We start from the raw sequence: 20250 nt of genomic DNA, 5'->3' as shown, positions 1-20250 counted from the left end.
TTCTAGAGCACAGCAGGTTAGGTAACATTTTGAGCTTCCAATGAGCTTTCGAACTTCTGGGGTCCTAGCCACTTCGGTGATTAGCAGCTCTCTGGAAGGGGAAAAGGGGAGGCAGCTGTCCATAGCTGCTGCTGGCAGGGAGGCTCAGGGGGAGCCCAGCTATTCCATCACTGAAACAAGGTTGGGAGCCTCCCCTCCATCCCCTCGGGCTGCACGCTTTTTGTGACTTCCTTCCCTCTCCGAAGAGTCCCTTGACATCTACTTTCTCCTGGATGAAATGCGGTGTGGGAGGAGAAAAGGCTCACAGGGTAATTTTAACCCAGGCCGGGCTCTCTCCACCCTCTGGGGGAAATCCCATGCAGCCCATATGCCTCTAGGGACAATCCTATCTGAGGTACTATTTTTAATAAAGAATACTATCTGCGGTAAGAACAGAACTGAAACATGGCCAACATACCCTTTATTACAGAAATAGGAATTCTGAGACACTCCAAAAGGCCTGAGCATCAAAACAATTTTTAATCTTTTTATGTAACTTATGAGTTGGAGAATTTACTACATTTTATTTTTCTTCTTTGCTTCTTTGAAAAGAGCAGATAATCTACCAGTTTAACACTGGCAGACTGAAAACTCATTTTCACATCTCTTCCCATCTTTTGCAGAATTTGGATTGCCACTAAAGAGTAAATAAAATTTTCAAGCTAGCTTTTCTCATTTTCTAAATGAAATATCCAAAGCCCAGACAGGCTGTCCCCCCTCCTCCAGTTCACAAACAGGACTTTGCATCAGAGGTCGGATTAGCTTCCAGACTCTCAGCTCCCCACAGCGCTCTGAACCATGCCTCACTGCCTCTATGAATTCAAGTTACAAAGAAGCAATAGAATCATCTAGGCAGTGAGGTTTAGCTTTAGTTGATATGTACAAAGCAAAAGGCATTTACCTTTTTTCATTTTCCTTGACCAATCTATACATGATGTAAGGATTTACATGGCAGATAGATAACAAAGCAAAGATGAATTTGGTTGGCATAAACAATGATTTGGGTTGGTATATATACAACCTCCACGAAATCCAGGTTAAAGGAGTTAATCAGATAAAACATTTTTTTAAGCACACTGTCGGCAGGTATATTCAAATGCTTACAAGAGATGGGAAGCTACATTTCATATGAACAACAAAAAAATTTAAAAACGACATTAGCCCTTTAACAATACATTATTTCAATAGTTTATTTTTGTTAATGATAGGGATATCTTCTCAGTAAATTCAAATAATTTTGTAACAGTGAATGATAAGCTAGAGCTAGAAAAGTTAACACCTAGCATTATCTTGAAATTTCAGGGGGGAAAGTGGTTGATTGGAGCTTCACCTTTCTTTCTGAACCAAACGATACTGACTGAAATAAACACATTTTGAAAAGAACTGTATCTGGTTCTTTCATATTTCAAATGTAAAAGTCTTCTGATAGAGAAAATTCTATTTTTCTGTACCTGTTTAGATGATATTCCAGTAAAAGTCAACACTTGGATCCTAGGATATAGCTAGTGAAAACAAAAGTGATGGAAATTTAAGAAGAAATTAGCTTTTCCCCATGACAGAAAATCAGTATCAAATACATTCAACATGATTATGGTGACTAAAGCAAAAATACCAAGTATAAGATGATAATAGTTCTTGTTTGGCACATATATTAATAAATTTTCAAATATCAAACAATAGAACAGCAATATCTACTAAAACCAACTAGCACAATAAGACTCCTAAAGCACAATTAATTATTCACATCATAAAAAACTAATTTCCATATGAATTCTGTAGGCAAGCATACCCTCCGTGCTGTGCAAGCTGGTCCAAGCACGTACTTTTCCAGGATTTGCCAGTATTTCAAAGTAAACTCATGCTGAACCCAACTCCTAACTGAACTCACTGATCTTCTGATCAGGCCCTCACTTATGAAAATATACACACACCCTTATCACAACTTTGAAAAGAATGGAAGGCCTTCATACATGTCAGTTTTTAGTTTTATCCAATCATTAATTTTCTGCAGAGTTGTTTTTTCTTGAGTTAATATTTTTGCAAGTTTTTTCATTTTTTCTTCATTTCTTTCTATGTACTTCAACCCTTCCAGCTGCAGCTGATTGAGCTTTTCATTTCGGCTTTCATCCAGAGGTATGTTTTCACACATTACAGGATTAAATCTAAAATAGGTGTCAGGAGGTAACAGACCATCAAGCATTACGTGGACTTCTGTTAAAACAAATAGAGAACAGGGTAGATAAGAAAATTGATTTATTCTGAAAATTGATTTATTCTGCAATGACCTAATTTTATCCTTATTTAAAATTATCTTCTTTGAGGGCAAATTACAAAGCCTATTTCATCACTCCAGCCAATTAACAGTCGGTCCAAGGAATCCATACTAATGACTATAACTACAAAATGAAATTCATCTCCCAAGATCATTCATATAATTCTGCTAATTAGAGTACTTGCTCCTGTACTCTATTCTCTGTTTCTGGTCATACTGTTAGCCACTGCTGAAATGCCTTCCCAACTTTCCTTTTCGTGTTTTATAATTTTTGGTATCGTCTTTACTGAGGGTTAATTTACATACAAAATTCACCAATCTTAAGTGTATAATTTGAGAAATTTCGACAAATGAGTATCTTTGTGTAATCACACCAGTCATGACCGAACATTTCTATCACTCCAGAAAGTTCCTTCATGTCTTTTTATAGTTCCTCTTCTTATTCTTTGCCTTTTCTAGAATTTCATATAAAGAGAATCAGGAGTATATAGCTAGCTCTTCTGTGTTTAGCTTCTTTTACTTAGCAACATGCTTCTGAAATTCATCCCTGTCATAGTATGTATCAATCGCTCCTTCCTTTTTATTGGTGGGTAGAATTCCACTGCACAGAGAGACCACAATTTTTTCTTTCCAGTTCTGGTTCTCTTCAGTTTTTAGCTAGTAGGAATAATCCTGCTGTAAGCATTTACATGTACATCTTTCTGTGGATACATAATTCCATTTCTCTTGAGGGAATACCCTGCGATGAAACTGCTGGGTCATATGGCAAAAGCATATTTATCTTTTTTTTTTCAACTGACGTATAGTTGATAGACAATGTTACATGTTCATCTTTTTAAGAACTGCAGCACTATTTTCCAGATGGCCATATCATTTTGCATTCCAACCATTAATATATCAGAGTTCCCACTGTTCCACATCTTTGTCAAAACTTGGTATTGTCAGCCTTAATTTTAGCCATTCTAGAGGATGTGTAGTGGTACCTTCTGGTTTTACTTTTCATTTCTCTACTGACTAATGGTGTGAAGTCTTTTATGTACTTTTTAGTCATGTGCACATCTTCTTCAATGAAGTGTCTGTTCAAATATTTTGCCCATTGTTTTTTTTAGTGAATTTGTTTATGTGCTTTTTATATATATAATATGGGAATTCTCTGTATAATTTGGATCTCTTTATATATTTGGTTCTGATAATGGACCAGATACATGTTTTGCTGTATTTTATTAGGTCTACAGCATTTCATTTTACTAAAAGTGTCTTCTGAAGAGCAAAATCTGTACTTCAGTAAAGTCTAATTTATTTATTTTTTTCTTTTTTGGTTCATGCTTTTTGTGTCCTATCTAAAGAATCTTCACCTAACCCAAGCCATTAAGATTTTCTCCAGGGTAGTCTTCTAGAAGTTTTACAGTTTTAACTCTTTTATTTAAGTCTATGATCTATTTCAGATTAATTTTTGCATATGGTGTGAAGGGTCAAGGCTCACTTTTTTTTTGAATATAGTTAACCTCATTGTCCCTGTACTTTTGGTTGAAAAGACTATCTGTTCCCCATTGAGTTACCTTGTCAAAAATCGTCTGAGCTGACACGTATGGATCAATGTATCATTGATCTATATGTCTATCTTTATGTAAATACCACAGTCCCTTGCTTACTGGAGTTTTAGTTTTGAGATCAGAAGGTGTAAGTCCTCCAAACTTTGTTCTTTTTCAAAACTGTTTTGGTTCTTCTACGTCCTTTGCATATCCATATAAATTTTACAGTCATCTTGTTAAATCTCTACCCCAGAAAAAGGCTGTCTGGATTCTTACAGCAATTGCATGGTGTCTAGAGACCAATTTGTGGTGGGTCACTAAAACAACACTGAGATTTCCAATTCATGAGCATGGTGTATCTACAGACTTTTTCAGAACTTCTTTAATTTCTGTCCAGTAATGTTTTGTAGTTTTTACAGTTCAGGTCTTGCACATAATTTAAAACAAGTAATTCCATCAGTGTTTAATATTCTCATGCTATTATAAATGATGTTTGTCCTTGTATATATTTAATTTCAATTTCCAACTGCTAGTATGCAGAAATACAATTGAGTTTTACTGACCCTGTATTCTCCAACTTTGCTGAACTCATTTGTTAGTTCTAGGAGCTTTTTAATAGATTCCTTAAGATTGTCAACATAGACAATGGTGTTATCTATAAATACTTACTTCATTTCTAATCTACCTGCCTTTTATTTCCTTTTAGTGCCTTGCTGTACTGGAAAGGACCTCCAGTACAATGCTGACTGGAAGTGATGACATATTACTCTGCTTCTGATCTTAAAATAGAAATTATTCAGTCTTTCATCATTAAATATGATGCCAGCTCTAAGGGGTTTTGTTTGTTTTAATAGATGCCCTTTGTTGGGCTGAGGAAGTTCCCTTCTGTTCCTAACTTACTGTGAGTTTTTATTATGAATGGATCTCAAATTCTGTCAGATGTCTTTTTTTTTTTTTTTTTTTTTTTATTTGACAGAGACAGACACAGCGAGAGAGGGAACACAAACAGGGTGAGTAGGAGAAGGAGAAGCAGGCTTCCTGCTGAGCGGGGAGCCTGATGCGGGGCTCGATCCCAGGACCCTGGGATCATGACCTGAGCGGAAGGCAGATGCTTAACAACTGAGCCACCCAGGCGCCCCTGTGAGATGTCTTTTCTGCATCTATTGAAACCACCACAAAATTTTCAATTTTTCAATTTTTAGTCTTAAATTAACATTTCATTGGTTTTTTTATATGTTAAACCACTCCTGTATTCTTGGGATGATCCTACTTGGTTATACTGTATTCTCCTTTTTATATATTGCTGAATTCAATTTATTAGTATATTTTAAGGATTTCAGCATGGGAAAACTAATAGGGAATTGGTATTTTTATGTATTTTATAATCCCCCCACCCCCCGCCGGTTCTGGTGTCAGGGTAATGCTGGCCTTATAGAATGAGCTGGCAAGTATTTATAGTTTTTGCAAGTTTTTATGTAGAATTGCTATTAATCTTATCAGCTGTATTTTTCATTTCAGATAGTATATCTTTCACCTCTAGAAGTTTGATTTGGGCCTCTTTTATATCATTCATTTCTCTCATCATATTCAAGTCCTCCTCCAGGGGCGCCTGGGTGGCCCAGTTGTTAGGCGTCTGCCTTCGGCTCAGGTCATGATCCCAAGGTCCTGGGATCGAGCCCCGCATCGGGCTCCCTGCTCGGCGGGAAGCCTGCTTCTCCCTCTCTCACTCCCCCTGCTTGTGTTCCTGCTCTCGCTATCTCTGTCAAATAAATAAATAAAATCTTAAAAAAAAAAAAAAAAGTCCTCCTCCAGCCCAGTAAAACATGCAAAGTATGTTTTTAGTAGTTACTGTAATGTCTTTGTCAGCTAGTTACCTATCATCTGTTTCATAGCTAGGTCTCTTCCCACTGACTGGGTTTTCTCTTAGTGAAGGATGTCTTTTCTTGCTTCTTTGTATGCCTGGTCATTTTTTATTGGACACCAAACATTGTGATTTTTTATATTTTTGTGTGCTGGAATTTGTTGTATTCCTTTTAATATTGTTTGATTTTATTCTAACAATGGACGCTATTAACTGGATTCAATTTGATCTTTTTGAGGGCTGCTTTTAAGCAGTGTTAGGGTAGATCCACAGTAGCCCTCAGTCTAGAACTAATCTGATGCCACTATTGAGACAATACTCTTCTGAGAACTCCACTGCTTATCTCGTGCATTACAAGGTCCTTCTAATCAACTTGATAAAAATCTGAGGTCCTATGTGAGCTCCTATGTGAGCTACTCTGGGTCCTATGTGAGCTCCAAGAACTGTTTTGTCTGGTGGTTCTTTGCCCTGCCTTGGGTAGCTTCCTCACATGCATGCACAGATCAATACTCAAGGGGGACACCCCTGCATGTCTCTGGAGCACTCTGAAAGGCTGCCTCCTCTGTTGTATTTTGCCCACAAATTCTAGTTTCCTGGGCCTCCATGAACTCCAACTCTGTATCTGGGTTCACCCGTCCTTTGCTACAACCTACAAACTCTTTTCAGGTAGCAAGCTGGGCAATCGCAGAGATTACTTCATTTATTTTCCTTCTCTCAAGGATCACGAACCCATGCCACCTGTCATCTAATGGCTGAAAACCACTGTTACATTCAGTTTGCTAATGGTGTAAGGTGGGAGGAAATATATGGCCTCTATCATTTTATCATGGCCAGAAGTGGCACTCTTAACCCTCTTCTAAAATCTCAAAACCCCTATCATCCTTTAAGACCTGTATCAAGTCTAATTTGCTTTTTTTTAAGAAGATTTTATTTATTTATATGACAGAGACAGCGAGAGACAGAGAGCACAAGCAGGGGGAGCTGCAGGCAGAGGGAGAAGCAGGCTCCCCGTTGAGCAGGGAGCCCGATGCGGGGCTCGATCATGACCTAAGCTGAATGCAGACGCTTAACCGACTGAGGGGGTCCCTAGTCTAATTTGCTTCTTGTGAACTGTTTACAATAATCTAGTTTCATTTTCTTATTCCTCCTCTTAATTCACAGTCTTAATCGTCTACAACTATTCACCATTTATTTAGTAACTGATAATGCATTAGATTGAGCTAAATGAAATTGCAGTTTTTATAGGTCAATAACCATCTAGTATCAGCAATTACGTGTTTTACTCAAGTTTGTCATTAACAAGGGTGTAAGTATGCAGAAATAGCATTACTCGTTTCTTGAAAATTTCAAATTATTCCATCATATGATGTGCACCAGATACACATAAAAGTATTCTGAGACTAGCTGATTAAAGCTTTTTTTTTCTCAGCAGATTGCTTAAAATAAGAATATTGTACAGACCTATAAATATGCTTTTTATTATGTTATGTTAATCACCATACATCATTAGTTTTTGACGTAGTGTTCCATGATTCACTGTTTGCATATAACACCCAGTGCTCCATGCAGAACACGCCCTCTTCAATACCCATCACCAGGCTAACCCATCCTCCTACACCCCTCCCCTCTAGAACCCTCAGTTTGTTTTAGAAATATGCTTCTTGATAATGATGGTGTTAATTCCATAGTTTAATGAAAAATATTAAGTTAAGAAATTTTTTTTACCATTTTTATTATTATTTTTTTAGAGAGAGAGAGCATGCACAAGTGGGGGAAAGGCAGAGGGAGAGAGAATCTTAAGCAGGCTCCATGTTCAGCACGGAGCCCCATTGGCAGGGCTCAGTCTTGCAACCCTGAGATCATGACCTGAGCTGAAATCAAGAGTCGAATGCTTAACTGACTGAGCCACCCAGGCGCTCCTCTTTTACTATTTTTAAGTCACAGATCAAGCACTATTCAATTTTAACTGTTCACTTGCATGTACATAAAAATATGCCACATGTATATGTTAATATATTCACATATACATATCTGAATATATGTATATGAAGCAATGTCATGTCATCTTTAAGAAAATTGTTTTATGATGCTATAGGCCATTTATTTCACTGCAGACATTCAGAAGTTTAGTATTCTAGGTATAAGTCAAATGCATTTGTGCTGTGATCTAATAAAAATGTTATGGGAAGGGCGCCTGGGTGGCTCAGATGGTTAAGCGTCTGCCTTCGGCTCAGGTCATGATCCCAGGGTCCTGGGATCGAGTCCCACATCGGGCTCCCGGCTCAGCGGGGAGCCTGCTTCTCCCTCTGACCCTCTCCCCTCTCATGCTGTTTCTCTCTCGCTCGCTCTCTAAAAAAATAAATAAAATCTTTAAAAAAAAAAAATGTTATGGGAAAATAAAAGAGAAAAAAGAGTATTTTGTTGATTTGACAAAATTTCAGATAGTGAAAAATCCAGTATATAAGCTTCTTTTGGGTTATCATTTACTAGATAAAAGTCCTTAGTGGGGAGTTTAAGATCCTCATGTGGGCGAAAGACTCGGCCAATAACACAATGATATGAAAAGAATGAGATTCAGAAGCAAGGGGCTGGTAAGTGATAACAATTCTTTTTAAGAACTGAATAACAGATTTCACAAAAGACTTAAAAATAAAATAACAAAATAAGGAGATCTAGACCTCCAGGCCCCAACTAGGCATTCAACAAACACTCACTGACTGCCTACTATGCGGGGGGCATCACAGTCAACATGGTCAACTGGACAACCGCCCACGTTACATTCTTGTGGGATAGAGACATAATAAGCAATGAAACAAGCAAATATGTAACACACATCCATGTGATGAGACAAATGCTCTAAGTCAAAAGAGAGAGAGAGAGAAAGAAGCAGGGTAAAGGGTAGAATGACGTAGTGAGGGGGCACAGAAAGGAATCGGCAATGGTCTCTCTGAGGAAGTGACATCTGAGCAGAGATCTGAACGAAACAGAGGAGTGATGCAAGCGTAAATCTGAGGGAAAGAAGACCTCACACGGAGAGGACAGCAACTGCAGAGGGCCAGAGGCAAGAGACTTCTGGGCCAGACTGAGAACAACTTGGTGAGGAATGGGGGAGGAGATGTATGCAAAGGCTAGGTTCAAAGGGCCTGCTGAATTTCAGTGAATGAGGCTTTTGGGTTTTGTTCTAAGTATGACGGAAAGCCTAGAGGACTCTGAGCAGGGTAAAGACATGATGTATATTTTAAGAGTCTCCAACTGAACCTTTGTGCTAATCCAGCTGTAGATACTTCTCCAACTGTATATGGGCACGGTAGTACTAGCACGCAGAGAAAGTAGAGTCTCCATTCGAGGGTCACTTAGAAGAAATGAGTGGGGAGAAATGAAAACAAAGATTTGCTCCCCTCTGCTTCCTGAGCCCCCCATACAGACGTAACATACTTTTTCGTAGGCAGCATCAGCATATGCTACCAAACACTGAACTCTGGAAGTTAAAGTGCTTTAAGGTGGCAAACAGACAGACTAACCTTCTGTATCTGTGGCACTGTTGATAACATTAGACAGTTTGGTCTTCAAGCTCGTGTAAGTCACGGAGTTCCTCACATCACTCTCGTAACGCCCAGTGCCCAGGGACACTATGCACTCTAATGGGACGTCGGGCCAAAGACATTTACACTCATGCATTGCTAGCGCCGAAGGGTTATTCAGAAGCAAACCTCCATCCTGCAAAATACAGTGCAGAACTCTTAAAAGTGAAATTCTACTTTACAAATATGAAGACAAAAATTGTATTTTAAACAGGCTGAAATGTACTTACAAGGAGAGCTTAAGGATTGAACAAAAAATTGAACAAATTACTTGAAGACAAGAAATTCCTTTAAAGTGAATTTATTTTATATACTACAGCTTCAGAAAAGGGTAATGTGAAAGCTCACTGGCCTCATTAAGGTTTCTGTTCCTATTATGAAATCAAACTTTCATAACTTTTAACTTCTTTGATTGCTTTGCATATTTTTCTCAAACTACTAAAATGAACAAAGTTATTTTTAAAAGATAGTATCTTTGGCTAGTGGTTACTAGAGATATGATATAAAACCTAACAGAACTGTGGTTCTACCAAACAATTAAAACTAGCTCTTCATTCACAAGTCAAATATAACCAAATTAATTCAACTAATTTAACTGAAACTTTATCAACCATACAATTTTTTAAGTATTACATTCATTATAATGCAGATATGATCTAAACGAGGTAGGCAAACTTTGTATTTCTAAATAATAACTATTTTGAAGACTTCAGGAGGAAAGAAGGGTAAAACATGCAGACAGAATACTGTTAAACCGTAGCAGAATAAAAGTATATAACTAGCCTTGCACTGCTGGGACAAACCTCACTTGCTATTAGTGTAACCATTCAATTTTGAAAAGCGACAAGTGTTAGGAGGTTACTCCTTCTAAAAAGCCCAAAAGCCCGTTATCATATGCATATGGCATTCATCCGTAGTGTGCAGCTTTATGATGCCTCTGGGGTAACAGAGATACACAGGGCTATGTGGATTCCCAGAGAAACGGTTTCATCACGTGTCTTCACTGCTTGCTCTAGTCTCCATTTTCCAGTAGGTTGTTTGCTGCCATTTCCAATCTAATCTCTACCTTTCCATGATGTGCGATCTCCATCACTAACTACATCTTTTCAAAAGAATGTGGTTCATGTTTCAATGTTTATGACTTTCATGAGAAAAGGCTATTTATTCTTTCAAAAGACATTTCTTGTCAATGGGGGCCCATTTATTCATGGGTCCACCGTATTTCAGGTCCTTCACTCTTTTCTTAAAGTTCCTTTGCGGCTGAGATAAGCTTAAGTCGGGATGGTCTCTGAGATCTAGAAGACTGCAGACAGCTGGCCTGTGACTAGCCCCAGGCCCGGGACACAAGAAAGGGGGGCCCTGGTTTCATGTCATCTGCCCCTGACTGGTAGTAAGTGTCCTGAGGAGAATGGGGCTTCTCTCTTCTGTCCCTTGTCTAGACTCAGGAAGAGGGAAACTTGTAGCTGGAGCAGAATGACGACACAGTAGCACACGTGCTAGCATTAAACTTCTCTTTATTACGGGTTCACCATACTTAATTTTCCGTGTACATCTTAGTAAAACAGCTAAATGCCATCGTAATATAGTTATATCATTCCTAAACTCAAAGCAGCATGGCAGAGAATGCACACAAAAGATCAGAATCCTAAACTAAAAACACATCACAGTGCAAGTTAACACTGTGAGAAGTAAAGCTTCTCTGACACCAAGCACACAGTTTCAGTTCATTCATTAAAAGCTTAAATGTCCATCTACTCTATGCCAGGCCAAAGAGCATGTAGTGACTACAGTTTAGGGACTGCTATCCTTGTGTGTTTGAAGATGAACTGAGACTGCATCTGCTGGAAAGATCACTATGGAGGCTGGGATGTTTTTAGTGTTTTTAGAGGTACTAGGCCCACTTTCTTCAGAGAACCAATAGAGGTTAAATTCACATGTCATTCTAAACTCCACCATGCTTCTGTTCCATTCAATAATGCCATTCAAATCTCTGAGCTTCCTTGCCACCGACACAGTCGTCCACTCCTCCCTGACATCTTAAACCCTTCCACTGGGCTGTATGGATCTTGTTCCACAGCTACAACTTCCAAGGTAACGTCACCTTCTTCTGAATGCTCTCTTTAACAGAGATGTTGCTCTTCCCTAATGTTGTCTCCCAAGTAGCTGTTGATTCTTTCCTATCTCATATACCTTAGTGGTTAGGAGGGAATGGTGTCCTATTTGTTCTTTAGTGTTCCTTCTAGACCATTACTAGTTCCAATCCACTTAGAAAATTCATATGCTTTAAAGGCCCAACTACTGGCCCATGCTACCATCACTGCTGTCATCTATCAACTTCTCATTCAACAAATTGTCCAGCACCTGGCCCATAGGCTTCCTTACTATCCCACGCAGAAAAGGGTAGAGATTCATCATACCACATGTGACTTTTCATCTTTAGAACACCCTAGACTCTCAGTTCCTCAATCCTCTTATCTTCAAAAACCATTCTTCTATCTGTTCCCCAAGGTCACACATTAGCTCTTGTTACCAAGATAGATGTAGTCTTTTGAGTTTGGTTTCTTTCACCTAGAATAATGCTTCTGAGATCCATCCATGTCACTGGACAGCCCAGTAATTCATTGCTTTTTAGGGCTGAGTAATATTTAATTACTTGGATGTATCAGTTGAAAGGAACTATTTTTAAATTTAGTTATTTTTTTATTTTTAGTTATTTTTTATTTTTAAATTTAGGTATCTTTATATATCTGTTGAAAGTCTTACATTGTCTATTTGTACCGTTTGTTTTTATTTTTAGTTATTTTTTATTTTTACCTTTAGTTATCTTAATATATCTGTTAAAGTCTTAACATTGTCTATTTGTACTGTTTAACTTTGTAGAACCCTACTAGGATTCCTTAAATGTAGGTAGTAATAATTATTCCCTAAAGGCTTCTAATTTAAATTTAATTTTAATTTAGTCCTTTCACTTTATATTTTGTTTTCAATTAATAGGACACTGGAACGATATCCATCATATAATAGAGGTAACATTTCATTTCTAATTCAGCAAGAATTTAAAAAAAAAATTTAAGATTTTACTTTTAAGTAATCTCTACACCCAATGTAGGGTTCGAACCCACAACCTTGAGATCAAGAGTCCTATATTCCCCCAAATGAGCCAGCCAGGGGCCCAAAACTACTTTTACCTTAAATTCTATAGTTATACTCTACATAACTTTTAACCGTCTTGGTATTTTAGATGGAACACTCCTGCACTATTTTATATAAAAGTCTACCAAGAAGGATCAGAAGAGACGAAAAGGGAAGAAAAGATAAGAAGGGGCAAATGAGGTTTAGCAAGAATTGATAATAGTAAAATCACTCCCAAATTAAAAAGTTGTCAGGTTTCCAATGGTTTTAATAGACATGTCAATAAATTCCTGTTCCTTAAACTTTACTGCTTTGCATCACGTAAGTGTGGAAGTTAAGATTTTTAAGGTGCTCACTCCAGTCTATGCAGAGGCACGCCGGCCCTTAACTCCCTTCTTAGTCCACTCCTGTCCATGCCTCTTCTATCAGGAAGTCATCGGGCTAATGGTGCGACCATGGTATTAGGTATTCATATTCATAGTTATCTATTTATTGTGTTATTTGGTTTTGCCAGGCCCACTGCTAGATACTGCAGTAAAACAGACTTAAAAAATGAACTGACTGAAAAATTTGCTATTTATCTCTCAGAGGTATATAGAGAATTGTGTTTTAATAGCAATACATCATACATGTACTTACTAGCCTAAAATTTAGGTACTTTTGATTGCTTTTAATGTACATTTAATCATTTCAAATCATACAGAGTACCTACCAGAAAATAACCATTGCACAATGGGAACTTCTCCTAGTCATCTCACTCAGTTATTATTTTTTTAGAGTTTTTAAAAAAATTCTGTTTATTATGGTAAAATGTACAAAACATAAAATTGGTCCTTTTAAGCGTTTTTAAGGTTACAATTCAGTGGCATTAATTACATTCAGAACGTTTTACAACCATCACCACTATTTCTAAAATGTTTTTATCACCCCAAAGAGAAACTCTAAAACCATTAAGCAATTCTTCCCCATTTTCCCCTCCCAATCCCATTTCTGTCCTACCCAACTATTCATTCTTTAGATCTCAACTGGAGTGGAAATGTCTTTGTAAAGCCAATCGTGACAGAATAAGCCACATCTTCTGTATTTCTTAACGCTATGCATATTTTCATTATTGAATTTGTTTTTTTTCAAGACTTTATTTAAATTCAAGTTAGTTCACATATAGTATAGTGTTGGTTTCAGGGGTACAATTTAGTGATTCATCAGTTGCATATAACACCCAGTGCTCATCACAACAAGTGCCCTCCTTAATACCCATCACCCAGTTAGCCCATTCCCCGCCCACCTCCCCTTCATCAGCCCTCAGTTTGTTCTATAGTTAAGAATCTTATCGTTTGCCTCCCTCTCTGTCTTTATTTTTCCTTCCCTTCCCCTAAGTTCATCTGTTTTGTTTCTTAAATTCCACATGAGTGAAATCATATGGTATTTGTCTTTCTCTGACTTATTTCACTTAGCATAATACTCTCTAGTCTATCTGTATGGTTGCAAATGGCAAGATGTCATTCTTTTTGATGGCGGAGTAATATTCCATCGTGTATGTGTGCCCACATCTTCTTTATCCATTCATCTGTCAATGGCCATCTGAGCTCTGGCCATAGTTTGGCTATTGTGGACATTGCTGCACAAACATTGGGGTGCATGTGCCGCTCCCAATCACTGTGTTTGTATCCTTTGGATAAATACCCAGGAGTACAACTGCTGAGCCACAGAGTCGTTTTATTTTTAACTTCTTGAGGAGCCTCCATATTATTGAATTTATCATCTTATTATATAACTGTGCTTATATTCTTCTAGTTTGAGCTGTTTGAGGCTATGGCCCAGGAAACACAAACAATAAGCTGGCACTTATTAAAACCCTTATGTCCCTCATGGTTAACACAGTGCCCGGCACTGAGCTAGCAGTCACTACATTTTTGACCAGTTATGCTGAAAATTAATAGTTCTGGCCTGGCAAAAGCATCATCTGCCAGATGCTAGGCAGGTTCTTTCTGCTGAAAACACTATTTACCTGGAACATTTATATGAAATATCATAATTCCTCTTAGGTTAATGTATTCTGAGTTCTGGACATAACCTTTCAAAATGTAAATAAGGCCTAAGAGAAATAATATATGGGAATCTGTCATCAAAACCTTTACTGTAAATTAATTTACCAGGCTCTTTCTCCAAAGGCAGAGAATGAATGATTTAATTTTGGAGGTGGAGATGGAAAAAGATCAGAGAGAAGGGATATGCATATGTCCAAACTCATCAAACTGTATACATCAAATATGCCCAGTTTTTTGTATATCAATTATATGTCAATAAAACTGTTAAAAAGAGAGAGAAAGAAGGGTTAATTTTGTGTAAAACATTCCATTTCAAGATAAATATGATGCTACTTGGGCAGGGGGAGAGAAGTAATACTTGGAAAGCTACTCAAAAAGAATTCTTCTCACTTTATAATTTTCTAGGACATGTAATAAACCTGGTAAATACCATAATAATATTCTTCTCTTTATAGGCAAAGGCAAACGAAATCTACAAATCTACCTACCCACACCTCTTAATTGTGGCATTACTTTCAATAACTGCTCAGAGTATTAGTCTAAATTTATACTCTACATGGTTCCAAAAGGATATGAAGTAACTTACATTAGAACATGTATCAGACATGACAGTTAAAAGAGATTTTTAAAATGAGTCTGTAAATAACTCAATCTAATTATTCAAAGAGCTTAGAATAAGAGGATTGTAATAAGTAAGTACCATATTTTAGTTTTAAACTTCTTAACAATTTCTGAAGAGTTGGAAAGGAACTTCACTTGAATGTTTTTTTGTTTAAGCAATCAAGATCATTCACATGTTAGAATATCCTAAACAATTTTTCACAGCGTCTTGTGAGTAGAAGAATATCCCATTTCTTCCTCAAGTTTGGAAGAGAACATGCAGTAAGAAAATTTTTTTTTTTTTTAAGATTTTATTTATTTATTTGACAGAGAGAGAGACAGCAAGAAAGGGAACACAAGCAGGGGGAGTGGGAGAGGGAGAAGCAGGCTTCCTGCTGAGCAGGGAGCCCAATGCGGGGCTTGATCCAAAAACCCTGGGATCATGACCTGAGCCGAAGGCAGACGCTTAACAACTGAACCACCCAGGCGCCCCAAGAAAAATATTCTTAAAAACAGGGTTTGCTTAGAATCCAGATTTCATGTGAATATTAATTAGATGTACAAATCTTCCTGGAGTTAATTCAGTGATTTACATAAAAGTATATTCTCTGTACATGTGGTTATATACTTTACATAAACTTTATATAATAAATTATTTTATTCTGTAGCTCAAACCTAACTCAAAGATTATGGTCATCAATATAAAAATGGCTAAGCATGAAAAGAAATATCACTAGTCTAAATGAAATGGAAAAAAAACCACTGAATTACTCTGGTTTGTTATTATGTACTGAATTAAACTTTAGCACTATTTCCACTTAAAGAATAAAAAGCAAATGAGACAACTTCTTTTGAAGTCTGGGAGCATATGATCTGAAATGCAGTAACTTACATTTGAGACTTTCATTAATATTTGGCATAACTGCAATTTTGTAGCATGACAACCACCTTAAAATATGTTATAAATCTTAACTACTATTTTGAACACACTGTCTAAATTATTTCTCCATTTACAACCTGGTAAGAATAAGAATAAGCAGAAATTGTTAAAAACAGCAGGGTACATTTTAAAATAAAAATTTTAATTTGACCAGTAAGTCTTGAAATCAATGTCAGAAAAACTCTACAGCTAGCACTTTCTGCCTTGGGTAGGTGGAAGAAAGAGAAAGGCGAGAAGGGGAAGTGCCTTACATAATTCAACAATGGCTGATTTGACAAAGTAAGAAATGGTCTGAATTGACTCCAAAGACAAAAGGAAACCTAGGTTAATCTCGTAACTACAAAGATTATGACATTACTTCTAGAAATACAGAAAAAAATGGGATAGCGGGGCATAATATTTAAAAATATGTCTAACATACAATAAAAATATAGGAGAAAATAAAACTGATAAAAGTGTTTTAGTTATTATAATACTGACACATGTAAATTAAAAGTATATAGTTGATATGTAGTTCATATACAAGATCTATGTATGAGCTTTTGAATGACATCTGAAAATCCTGGTCAAAATAGTTTTCTCAACATATACTTAAATACCAAAGAAATAGAACACAAATACTTCACTGACTAGAGAGGACAGTTAAGGTTATTAGCTCTATTGAATGAGATTGATTTTGGGTGGGATATTATTACAAAAACTAAGCATCTATAAAACATATCTTGGAAGTATGAGCTCAAAAGCTTTAGTGACATTTTTTATCATTTACTATAAGTTATGAGTTAACATTTCATAATGGGAAAAACTTGACAGAGGAAACATTTATGATAAATAGGTCTCCATTAACAGAAAAGGAATAAATTGCCAGAAATAATATTCAACTTTATACATCATTTAGCCATAAACTTAGAAGCAGTGTAATTATAGGTAGCATCCCAATCCTGTCACTTGACAGCCGTGATCCTACTCTAGGTACTTAACCTCTCTCAAGACTTCAATATCTCATTTGTAGAAGTGGGACTAACTCTATCCACTTCATAAGCAGTGATGATTAAATGAGACAACGCATGCAAAGGACTATATTAAGTGTCCGGCACACAGCTAACTTAATGTTTACTGCTATCATTTTATTATATTATCTCCTTCAAAATATGTCACCCCACTGTCAAACAGATTGAGTTCTGTGTTTTCAGGGACTGTGTTTTATTTTTAATTTTTATTACATTTTGAAAGCCAATCCTACATACCACATTTTTCCATCAATAAAATCGTAATTAGCTATGAATCACATTATATAAAATAACAAAGACAAGCTTTCCTAAAATGTGCTCTCAAGTCATAAGGCTTGTTGATTTAAGAAAAACAAACAATAAATAAAAACATTTTGCCACATGTAAACATGAAGAAGAAATCATGGTTGATCCCTCTGCGACATTTAATGAGTGCTGATCTTTAATCACATAAACTTTTAAAAGGTAGGCCACAGTCAACTCACCTGGTGAAGATCATCCCCCAATGCGTACTCGGCAAAGTAGCCGGGAGCAGCCGACGAGGCTCTAATGGCCTGCCACATTTTATACTGACAGCCTCCCAAGTAGTGTGAGTTGATTCCAGGAAAATGACCATAGTTTCTGAACACAAAAGCTTTTGGCGTTATCCCTCTGTTTACTATGGTACTTACTGCAGCTACCTAGTAAAGTAAAAAGTGAACAATACCCACTGTAAACAGCAGTACCTGGGATCTGTAGAAAATTGAGTATTATTTAGTAGTGTGAATGAACCACCTACAACTTTACCCATAAAGATAAATGTATAATATAAATATGATCTTAAGCAAAGGGAACCAGATTTAACCAGGTATTTCTTTATGGGACAGTAGATACAAGGACTGAGATAATTTTGAGAAATGTATTGTAAGACAACAGCACTAAAAGATATTATTGGACTACATGATTTGATTAGCCGTTTAAAAAGACATTAGGAAGGCATAAATTTGCAAATCTTTATATAATAATCAACGTAGCAGTAGTAGCAATGAATACAAACTACTCAAAGAAGAAGAAATGCACTATTTTCATAATATCATTTACAAATTAGTCTTTGCTTCTGTTCTCTTTGAAAGCATTACGACTTTAGTAACTGAAACTAACAATATACACTATTTAGGCTTTCTTATCATACTTAATAATTGGTAGCTAGGTAATTTTTTATTAAATAACTAATACTGACCACCTTGGGTCTCAGATTTTATCAATGTAAGTTGAATTAATGTAAAATGTGTTGTACTGGTTAATGACCTCTAATATAAACTTAAGAAGCTGAAAGGTATGGAGGAGGCCAAAGTTATTAGGGTTCCATGCCAAGCCCTGCCAGGGGCTTGTCTGCTTTGCTATTTTATAAACCAAAGGAGATATCCCCAGATCCTGTGAGCGATCCGAATGTCTCCAGGCCACCGTGGGTAAGAGTTGGTCATACACCAAGATCCAGGGGGTCTTTCTATTAATTGGACTAGAGACAGGCTGAATTAAGAATCGTGTGGGAAACATGATAAACCCATTTATCATGAGTGAATTACTTTTTGAGGTGGCTAAAGTTCCCTTACACCTATTCTAGTCTTTTATTTAAAGTTGGCAACTCCTATGACTGAAAAACAAACAGTTCTGAAGATGCAGGGAAACAAACAAGGGGCATAGAGTGCACCCTGGGATCTCCTCCAAAAGAGCTGCGTGCATCTCATTAACATGGCCTCCAAGGCCCTGTGGTCTGATTCACCTGCCACTTCAGTCCCATTCTGCATGCCGCCCTTGAATCCTTAGGCTCTGGTCTCCTGGGGCTCTCAGTTCCTGTGCCTCTCCATGCCTCCTCCCGCACAGGTCCTTCCCTTTGCCAGCACTGCTCCTACTCATCAGCCTGCACACTGAGATCTCAAACCTCCTTTCCTTAGAATAGCCTTCCCTCCTGTCCCTGTAAATATATGTTTTCAGAGGTCTGTTTTTGTACTCGACAGCATTTATTTCAGGGAAACTACCTCTCGTTTGTATGATTACCTGATGAATGCCTACTTTGCCCTACTGGACTATAAACCATGTCTGCATTTACTAAGGTCTCCAGAGTGCCTGGCACAGTGTTGACACATTGGGCTCAGAATTAATATCTAAAGAATGAATGATTTTTGAACAAGCAAGAGTGAAAGAGAAATAAAGGGAGCTGAATTTGATTTTTCACGGTTACAGCTTGTTATCCAAGAACAAATACAAGCTACAAGGGATTCTAAAGTCCATAAATGCTATTCCTTAATCAAATAACAAGTATTATTAAAGAACACAGAACTCAAGCAATACTCAGATTATTAGGTTTCAGACAAAATAAATAAAAAGAGGCCACATGAGACATATCCTTGTGGCTTTACCATTTTTAAAATTGGGATTCCATTTGTATGTTAATCTAACATATATCTACGGGCACATAAAATTTCTTTTAAAAAGTCTGGGCAAGGAAATGCTACAATTTTTCTTAAATCACTGGATTTGATTAACCTTATGATAAAATAATTCTTCCTTATTTTCAGTCGTAGTCTTTCATGTTCTTAAACTTTTTGTTACACTTTTACTGGCTATAGGAAGAGGTCTAATGCTCACATCTTAGATCTTCAGAAAATGGCCCAAGCAAGATGTAAGGAATCAATATAATCTATTAAGAGGTTCCTAAGAAATGTTTCTCTTCAAACTGAGGGTTGCTGGAGTGGGGGGTGGGGTGGGAGGGATGGGGTGACTGGGTGATAGACACTGGGGAGGATATGTGCTCTGGTAAGCGCTGTGAATTGTGAAAGACTGTTGAATCTCAGATCTCTACCTCTGAAACAAATAATGCAATATATGTTAAGAAAAAAAAAGAAGAAGAAGAAGGTAGCAGGAGGGGAAGAATGAAGCGGGGGAAATCGGAGGGTAGACGAACCATGAGAGACGACGGACTCTGAAAAACAAACTGAGGGTTCTAGAGGGGAGGGGGGTGGGAGGATGGGTTAGCCTGGTGATGGGTATTGAGGAGGGCACATTCTGCATGGAGCACTGGGTGTTATGCACAAACAATGAATCATGGAACACTACATCTAAAACTAATGATGTAATGTATGGGGATTAACATAAGAATAAAAAAAAATTCTCAAAAAAAAAAAAAAAAGAAATGTTTCTCTTTGTAATGGGCCTTTAGAACAAGTGTTTTCGCCTAACCTTCAATTCCAAGTTG

The 20250-nt window shown here is 37.1% G+C and overlaps 1 protein-coding gene across 2 annotated transcripts in view; it reads right to left on the bottom strand.

Annotated features, from left to right (window-relative positions):
* Positions 1-496: 496 nt before the first annotated feature.
* Positions 497-20250, bottom strand: part of PNPLA8 (patatin like phospholipase domain containing 8) — a 43209-nt gene continuing 23455 nt past the window's right edge. For both annotated transcript variants that reach the window (XM_035020334.1, XM_035020335.1), the window contains exons 8-10: positions 17501-17695; positions 9226-9421; positions 497-2250 (exon numbers count right to left, since the gene is read on the bottom strand). In XM_035020334.1, the coding sequence (XP_034876225.1) occupies positions 1976-2250; positions 9226-9421; positions 17501-17695 (666 nt within the window). In that variant the 3' untranslated portion in view covers positions 497-1975. The remainder of the gene's footprint in view (positions 2251-9225; positions 9422-17500; positions 17696-20250) is intronic.

The sequence above is a fragment of the Mirounga leonina genome, unplaced genomic scaffold (assembly GCF_011800145.1).
Source record: "Mirounga leonina isolate KUSES-001 unplaced genomic scaffold, KU_Mleo_1.0 Mir_174, whole genome shotgun sequence".
Classification (NCBI taxonomy): domain Eukaryota; kingdom Metazoa; phylum Chordata; class Mammalia; order Carnivora; family Phocidae; genus Mirounga; species Mirounga leonina.
This window is presented reverse-complemented; position numbering and strand designations above follow the sequence as displayed.